Source organism: Orycteropus afer, unplaced genomic scaffold (genome assembly GCF_000298275.1).
Source record: "Orycteropus afer afer isolate SDZICR_OR568_19922 unplaced genomic scaffold, OryAfe1.0 scaffold00080, whole genome shotgun sequence".
Lineage (NCBI taxonomy): Eukaryota > Metazoa > Chordata > Mammalia > Tubulidentata > Orycteropodidae > Orycteropus > Orycteropus afer.
In genome coordinates, this window is record NW_006921667.1 from 9,118,909 (window position 1) to 9,128,273 (window position 9,365).

The 9,365-nt window shown below is 40.4% G+C and overlaps 1 protein-coding gene across 1 annotated transcript in view; it reads left to right on the forward strand.

Moving 5' to 3' along the window:
* Positions 1-214: 214 nt before the first annotated feature.
* The window catches only part of PRPSAP2 (phosphoribosyl pyrophosphate synthetase associated protein 2), a 107,283-nt gene continuing 98,132 nt past the window's right edge, over positions 215-9,365 (forward strand). The window contains exons 1-3 of the mRNA XM_007941466.2: positions 215-354; positions 1,279-1,331; positions 3,775-3,841. Coding sequence (XP_007939657.1) covers positions 236-354; positions 1,279-1,331; positions 3,775-3,841 — 239 coding nt within the window. The 5' untranslated portion in view covers positions 215-235. The remainder of the gene's footprint in view (positions 355-1,278; positions 1,332-3,774; positions 3,842-9,365) is intronic.

Consider the following 9,365-nt stretch of genomic DNA (forward strand, 5'->3'; position numbering starts at 1 on the left):
TGAAAACTTTTTAAGTCATGGAATAACATTTCCATAAACTTAGAACCCTAAAATGCAAGTGAACATTATATGTGTAATATAAAAGATACCATTATTGTGAGAACTATTTTTCTTCAGCTCAAGTCATTTGCTAAAAAATAATAAAAATAATTCCGTAATCTTCTGAGTTATATGCAGTTCTTAATATGTTTTAATCCTTCTAGGCTTTGAGAATTGGAAAATCAAAAAGGTTTTGATGTTTTGTGTGGCACCATCTGAATTAGAAACCAAGATGAACATAACCAAAGGAGGTCTGGTATTGTTTTCAGCAAATTCGAATTCATCATGTATGGAGCTTTCGAAGAAGATTGCTGAGTGAGTTATGATCTTACCATTAAAATGAATATCCTTTATGTGATGTTTTAAATTTGATAATTGGATTACCACTGATGGTTAAACCTGAAAGCAGATATCTCATAATTAACTTGTGATTCAACTGTGTATATTGAAGACTAACTTTTTGTTATATATAACTACTCTCTAAATATTTACTTGGCAGACATTTATGGAGTGCCTCTGTGTGCCCAGGGATTATGTTAAGTGCTGCGTTTGCATAGCATTATTAGAGTAAAAAGAATAGTGAAAGTATACTAGATGAAAACCTTTAATAGCTTGTCATTTGGTATAATTTTAGATATTCATTAGATATTTATTGAACCCCTACTGGGTACTAGGCCTTGAGCTAGATGTTGGGGATTGGTAGTGAGTAAGCCAGTCAAGATCCTTCCTCCTCATGAAATTTATATTTTAGTAGAGGAGCCAGACAAGAAGCAGGTAAACAAGATAATTTCAATGTTGAGAAATGCTGTGAAGAAAATTGTATCAAAGTAATGACGGGGCAAGTTGTTTTGCTTTAGCCTTTGAAACTATGGGGGTATACTTGGATTTTGAAACTGGATTGAGCCACGAGTGAAGATCTGGGAACCCTCAGGAAGAGTGAAAAGCAGATTCAAAGGCCCTGTGGTGTGGGGGAATTGGTTTGTTTCAGGAACAGAAAATAGGTTGAGTGAACACAGGGAAGATGGTCGTAGAGTTAGACCATGTAGGGCTTTGTTGGGTAGACCTGGGGTGGGGGTGAATGGGTGAAGTAGTGGAGTGACAGACATTTAATATTGACATTTTATCTTACTGTAAGAATTCCTTGATTTTTTAAATCCATATATGAATCATCCTTTAATAGTAAAGATATTAAGTGTATTCTGTTACCTTTTCAGCTTTTCCCCCCTTTTTCTTCTCTAGGCGGCTGGGGGTGGAGATGGGCAAAGTGCAGGTTTACCAGGAACCTAACAGAGGTGAGCTATCTTGGACATCTGTAACGTGGGGTTTTTGGTGGCATATGGCATACTGGCTCTGTCCTTTGTCCTCCATTATTGAAACAGGGTCTATGTGTACCGCTCAGGTATGATTCAACTCAGTTGTCTGCTTAGTTCTGTTAGCAGGAAGTCAGGCAAGATAGAGAAAATGGTGTTTTTAACTCCCATTAATACCCTGGTGGCACAGTGATTAAGTGCTTGGCTGCTAACTGAAAGGTCAGCAGTTCAAACCCACCAGCTGCTGTGCGAGACAAAGATGTTGCAGTCGGCTTCTGTAAAGATTACAGCCTTAGAAACCCTGTGAGGTGGTTCCTAGGAGTAGGAATTGCCTTGATGGCAGTTCATTAATACCAACTAGTTATATAATCCTTGGATAAGTCACATCTCGAGGCTTGGGCTCTAGGTCTTATACCTCATCCAAACAAAAACTGCATAAATATATGAATCAGCCAGTCAAGGGAGTGGAAACATTAGATGAGTTGTTAGTTGAATCTGTGTCATCTTAGATAGAATGAATGAATCCTGTATGGACACAGTTTTAATGGATTGTTATTCTTTACCACCACCTGAGCTGTATGGGTTTGACTCATGAAATCTTGTTAGGAAAATACTTTTTGCAAATTGATTTATGTCATTACGTAATTCCAAATTTTAAGAAAGGTGTCCTTTTGTAATTTCCATAAAAATGGTAGGTATTTGAAATTACTCTAGCAGTAGTGATGACTAGCCTGTATGGGCTTGAGAGTCATACAACCTTATCCTTGCCAAGTTACTTAACTTTTCTAATAATTTGGGCTTTTTTGCTGATTAATTGGAATAATTTGTGCCTAACGCAGTTCTTGGCACATGGTAGATGCTCAATACATAACTAGTTCCCTGTCTTTTTCTACTGTAGGACTTTATCAAATATTTAAATATTATGAATTTACAGGAGGCTCTGATAAAAAGGTGCAGCTTTGCTCTTCCTCTATTTATTTCTCTATTATTGACTTCTCTTCCTTCTCTCTCAAGATTCCCCATGTGGCTCTAGAAGGAAAAAGTGTAATATGTGAAGAGAATATGCAGGGTTTGGAGAAGATTCTGCCTCTAAAGGGAATTGGATGAGGCCTTTGTCTGGAGTCTGGAAAGGGGGAAAAGAGAGAACTAGCAATGTAAGACTCTGAAGGAGCTTGGTCTGCTGTCCAGGTGTATGAGTGAGGGAGAGACAATACTTGGTATCCTTTGGGAAGGAAGGAGGGAACTAACTTTTGTTGATTTGTTACTGTTACCAGCTTCTGAAAAAATGAGTTCAGGGATGATGTTAGGTAAGAAGGTCCCAGAGATAGCAGAGTCAACGTTGGAATACAGATCTCTCTGACTCTAAAGCTCATTTACTTCTAGCACAGCACATTTCTTTCTAAATGTGCATTAGATTTTTTCAAACGTTATTTATGAAAACATTCAAACATATAAGAAAATTGAAAGAATAGTAACAGTGAAACCATATGTATACTTACCACTTAGATTTAACGTTAAGGCACATAAACCCTGAATATTTAAACATGCATTTCCTAAAATTAAGGACTTTCTTCTACATAAACACCATTATCACATTAAAAAAATTAATTATAATTCTATCATCTAATATCCATTCTATATTCATACATCCCTAGTTGTTGTAAAGAGTCTTTTACAGCTTTTTTTTTCTCCTCCCCTCAAGCCAGGATTCATTGTTCAACTGATATGTTTGTTAGGTCTCTTTAGTCTTTCCTAATTTAGAACATTCCCCTCACCTTTTCTTTTATCTTTCCATAACATTGACTTTTTGAAAATACTGTCTTGTAGAATGTTCTGTTCTGGATTTGTCTAATTATTTCCTTCTGGCTTACAAATGTTTTGAAACTAGGGATAATGGATCTTACTTACCTTTGCTCTCATAACATAACATTTGTGCCTAGGTTCTCAATAGATGCTGGATTATTGAATAAATATGTAATGTCCTATAAAGATGTAGTACAAAGAATGGTATATATTACAACACTCACTGCTTATATATAAGCAGTGAAATGGATAGATTTACTTGTATGTCAGAAATACAATTTCCTCTTAAGGATGGAATGTAGCAAATACCTTTCAAAGACATTAGACTGCTAACCAGAAGGTTGGTGGTTCAAACCCACCACCCACTCCTTGGAAGGAAGATTGGGCAATCTACTTCTTTAGTAGTACAGCCTTGGAAACTCAAGCAGGGGTTGCTATGAGTCGGATCTGACTCAATAGCAGAGTTTTTTTTTTTTTTAATAGAGTCTTGTGACTTGCATAACAATTCCAGTTTCCATATTTTATAATCTTGAGGAATAATAAAGGTGTTTTGTATGTTTAAAAAAATGTAAATTATATGCCTTCCCCATCCTGCCCCCCCCCCCTTTTTTTTTCCTGCCAGAAACCAGAGTACAGATTCAGGAATCTGTGAGGGGAAAAGACGTTTTCATCATCCAAACTGTTTCAAAGTGAGTACCTCCCAGCAGCACTGCTGCTCTTTTCAGATCTCTGTTGGGCACAGGTATTTAGAATAGTAGAAGTTTGCTAGCAGGAAGAATTAGGGGAGTTTTAAAATTAGTATATCTTTCTCTGCTAATTTCTGTGACATAACTGCAACTTTTCTGTGTTCTTTTCGTGTTCTTGGTGAGTGTATATAACCAAGTGTTGGAATATAGGCTCTTGATTATAATAGAACCCATTAAAAGTTTCCTAATAGCTGAAAGTTTGTAAAACTTGCAGGGAAACTCTTAAAAAAGAAAGAAAAGAAAAAAAATGGTTTGCTTACTTGAGGTTCTGAAAGCTCTTATTGCAGATAATTTAAAAATGACCACTGCTCATTGTTTTGTTGTATAAATTAAATGAACTGAGAGAAGATAGTAAAAGAATGTACTGAAGGAATGTATGTTCCTATCTGGTGTGACATTTTGCCATACGTGTGTTCTGGAAATGGTTTAGGTCATAAGTGTGCAATCTGGCTATAGAAAATAATGTGCAATGAGGTAGTCTATGCCACTCTTAGTCACTCTTAGATCAGGCGCCACTCTGAAAAGAAGACCACTTGCGAAGATCACCTGGAACCCATTCTCCCCAGCCCCCCCAAATGTGTAGGTTCTTTCTCTCTTTCTTTCTTTTTTTTAAATTTTATTGTGATTTGAGTGAAAGTTTACAGAGCAAATTCATTCTCCATACAGCAGTTCACATATACCTTTGTCTCATGACATTGATTGTAATCTCCCACACTGCAACAGTTCTCCTCCCACTTCCTCCCCATAGCCACCTTTTCCCTGTGTCCTTCCCTTCTATGCACTGCTGCCCCCTGGACTGTCTCTCTGTGCATACACAACCCTTCTATTCTCCCATGATTGATCTCTCCAAGGAGTGTATCTACCTAATGTAAATGTTCAGCTCATGTACCTGTCTTTTGTTTGGCTGGAAGCCACAGGAATGGGTTCAGTTCTAGACCTGAAGGACAGCGAGGGGCTATAGTCTCAGGGGTTTCACTAGGCTCTATCAGACTAGCAACTTGGCCCCAGGAGCCCATTCTTCCATGGTGCGTTTGTGCACAGATGCTCTCAGATGCCTTTGTATATGAGAGTTCTTCACTCAGAGTAATTTGCATAAGGCTTCTGGCTACTATGCAGAAGGTCAGTGGGTCACACCCACCAGCTGCTTCGCAGAAGGAAAATGGGGCGATCTGCTTCCATAAAAATTTACAGCTTTGGAAACCCAATGCAGGTTGCTATGAGTTGGAATCGACTTGGTGGCAGTGAGTTTGGTTTTTTAGTTTAGAAATTAGTTTATTTGTATAGCGCATAGTTTTTTAGCTTTAAGATTTTGAAAATTGCTGTATGCTGAATTTTTGCTTATATAAAGAAAGGGAGGAAGAGCCACATTTCAGGAGAATTTTGTCTAAATTTTAAATATATTTGTCCTTGTCTTTGACTTGGTGAGTGAAATCTCAAACCACTTGACCACACTGGGAAGAGAGGTACCCTAGAGCACTTGCCATGGCAGTCCCATCATCTTTGAGTGTGTGTTTGCTCTGAAAGAGGGAACATGTGACCTGGCTTTGCCATGGTATCTTTGCTTCATGTTCTGCTGTGACACAGGTTTTCTAGCCAGACCTGTGTAGGTGGGATCCCAGATTGCTTGCTGCCCCTGCCTGCCATTGTCATCTTTCCTAGGCCTACCACAGGGCCATAGTGCTAGCAGAGAAGTAACCTGTACCTCTGCCTTACTCTTTACCCCTCCAGCATCTTATATGGAAGGTGTGGGCCACAGAACAAGTTAAGGTCCTCTGCCTCCTGGGTTTCAGCAGAGACAAATGTGATTCCGTTTAGATAAATGCACAGAGGTTGCATGGTTTGCCCAAGGTGATAATTAGGCTCTAGACTTAGAATTCAAGACTTCAGAGGATATGTTTTAAAATCCTTTTCATTTTCAGCTTCTTTCATTTCTGTCCCTTTATTTTTATTTCAACACTCATGTCATTTTGCTTATACCTTTTGTTTTTGCCAGCTTCTCATTTCTCTGTCAAAACTACCTAGCATCCCTGTAGTTTCTTCTACTTTTCTGTCTCCTTTTGCATCAGTCATTACTGTGTTGTAGGCTTGTTTTAGCATAGGAGTTCTCAGACATGTCCTGGTAGCACAGAACCCAGAAGTCATGGTCTGTGTTAGACTGGGTTCTCTAGAGAAACAAAACCAATAAAGCTTACATAGAGAGAGAAAGAGAAATTTATCTTAGGAAAGTGGCCCACACACTTAATAGAAGCTGGCAGGTCCAAAGTTCTTGGATCAAACATCAAGCTGGAGGCTTTTCCCGACTCGTGCAGCTGCAGAGGCTAAGGAGCTCAAGGTTGGCAGGCAGTATACTGGCTGTTGACTCCAACGAATGACAAATCCAAGATCTCCAGGCTGAGTGGTGGATTGTTTCCTCACGGACAGTTATAGGCAGCACAACAGAATCCCGATCCACAGAAGAGTGTCTCTTTTCCCAGGATGTCCATAAATATACTGGAAACAGGCCATTACCCCTAGGGAAACTCCCTTTCAATGGATTGGCTGCTCAAAACATACACATCTGATCCCATCATTGGAACAACCCACATCACAGTTGCTTAAACCACACAGAATTATGGTCCAGCCAAGTTGACATGCAGCTCCAACTATCATAGTCCACCCCTTGTAAACGTGGCAGTTGTACACATCTTCTTAACCATATATAATCTCTAAACAAGAACAATTATAAAGTCATATTTGTGCCTAACCTGATACGCTAACACATGTGCAACCAAAACTCATGAAACTTATTTACATTTCACAGTTCATAACAGAAGGAAACAAAAATATTTGATGCACATGTACAATGAAGAAATACAGCAATCCAGTCCTCGTTTCTGCAACTGGTCACATGGTCGTAGCTGACATTCAGAACTACCTTCTTCCACCACCCATTCTGTATATCCCTTGCCCTCAGCAAGCACCTCAGCTGGTTGTGGTTTTTGCCCGATGGAGTGACCCAAACCTTCATTCCTGAAGGATCTGGGTCTTTAGCAGTCATACCAGAATTGGGTTGCTGTGATTATCCATTGACTTGAATCACAGGGCATGGTAGTACTAAGAGACGCCCTAAAGAATCTCCTCTATTCCAGACATATTCTCTTTACCTACATTATGTAATGTCAATCCAGTTTCCCCTTGGTAATCAGGATCTGTCACACTAGATAGTACAGTAATGTTCTTTGTCTGTTGATCCAGAGGCATGAGGAAGCCAAAGTGGCCGGGTGGCATTCTTAATTTCCAGTTCAAATACAGTCAGTATTGTCTCTCCAGGTGGGAGTGTTCCCCGCTTTGGGACTAAGATCTCCAGACCTGCATAGCATGGGGTAGCAGGGACAGGAAGCAAAAACTTTTTGAGTGGGTCACTAGGGGTAATAGTGAGTGGTACCACTCCCATTTTCACCCCTTGGTTCCTGGACCCATGTATCCTGGCTATTGGAAAAACAGAACCGAAAAGCTTATATAGAGAGAGAAAGAGAAATTTATCTTAGGAAAATGGCCCACACACTTATAGAAGCTGGCAAATCCAAAGTTCTTGGATCAAACGTCAAGCTGGAGGCTTTTCCTGACTCAGCAACTGTAGGGGCTGAGGAGCTCAAGGTTGGCAGGCAGTATACTGGCTGTTAACTCTAACAAATGACGAATCCAAGATCTTCAGGCCGAACGATAGATTGTTTACTCATGGACAGTTGTAGGCAGCACAACAGAATCCCGATCCACAGAAGAGTGTCTCTTTTCCCAGGATGTCCACAGGTACACTGGAAGCAGGCCACACCCCTAGGGAAACTCCCTTGCAACAGATTAGCTAGCTGCTCAAAACATACATGTCTGATCCCATCATTGGAACAACCCGCATCACAATTGCTTAAACCACACAGAATTGTGGTCCATCCAAGTTGACACACAGCTCCAATTATCACATGGTCTTTGTTAGGAAATACCACAAATCAGCACTGAGATTTGGTGTTGTCAGATACATCTTTGGAATGTAGTGGTGTCAGAACTCATCTAGATTAATGAGGGGTAAGAATCAGGATCATCATGAGGCTGGTTCCTGTGAGATGAGGTCAGCTATACCTCTGCTGTCCAACTTATCCCATTTCTGACACCAGCTGTTCCCCCATGGCACTTCTTTTCTGGGTTGAGAGTTTGTTGCAGTGGCCACTCAGAGCTCACAGACTGTACTTACAGTCATGTGGTTCATCAGGAAAGTAACAGCCTACAAGTTGGGAACACCTCAGGATCAGGAAGCACATATGCAAGGTTTGGAAGGCACTCCTGAGCTCTCCCTTCTTCTGAGCAGGACATTTACCGACTAGGATAGCTTGCTCATTTATTGTTGGCTGTGCTATCAGGCTTCTTGGCCATGCAAGGAAGCAGTTCCTTGTAGGCCATGCATATCCCCTCTCGGTTGTGCAGGCTACTCTTCCTTTGGCCTCCCTGTTGCTGGCTTCTCTGCTCCTAACTGGCTCAATACACGGCCAGCTGCTTTCCTAGCAACAGCTTTCTACCATGACTGCTGGCTTTGCCACCAGCCCTTGTTCCAGGTCTTTTGCCACTGGCTCTCTGCTGCCAGGTCCCCTTCTGGGTTTCTGGCTACCGCTGGCTCTGTGCCACAGGGAGAAAAGGGCCCCTTCAATCTCCTTGCTGTCTTCACTGTTAAAGCCCTTGACCTGAATTACAGCTCTTTTGGGAGGTCCCCTCCCCTACCCACCCCTGAGTTTTTAGTTGGTTTATATAAGCAAACCCTTGTCAATTTCAAGTTTTGACTCTCTCAGCAGAACCACAAACTGAGTCCACTCTAGAGTAGACTGCAAGTCAGTCATTCCTGTTGGGTGGTTTTACACACCACTTTTCTGACTAGTAAACCAAGCAGTCCCTGCAAGGTGAGTAAAATAGACCAATCACAGGGCATACTGGCTCAACCAATCATTTTTGGCAGAGTTACAAATCCAGGGCCAGAAAGGCCATGCGTAAGAGAAACCCATTACACTTCAATCTTATAGTACATTTCAGTAGGTACTAAAAGTTTAAAAAAATTTTGGGAAGTAGAAATTTAAATTAAGAAGACTGTCCATTAGTTTAACACAGACTGAGGGTCAAAAATTTGAGCAGACCCATAACAAAAGAAGAATTGAAGAGGTCATAAAAGAATTACTGATATAACAAAAGCCCTGGCCCAGACAGTTTCACTGGAGAAGTCTACCAAATACTCAGAGAAGAAGTGATACCAATCCTACTCAAATATTCCAGGACATAGAAAAAGATGGAATCCTCCCAAATTCATCTTATGAAGCAGGCATAACCTTGATATCCAAACCAAGCACAGACATCATTAAAAAGGAAAACTACAGATCAATATCTCATGCAGACACCAAAATCTTTAAAAAAAAAAAAAAAAATCCTAGCCAGTAGCTTCCACAACATACCA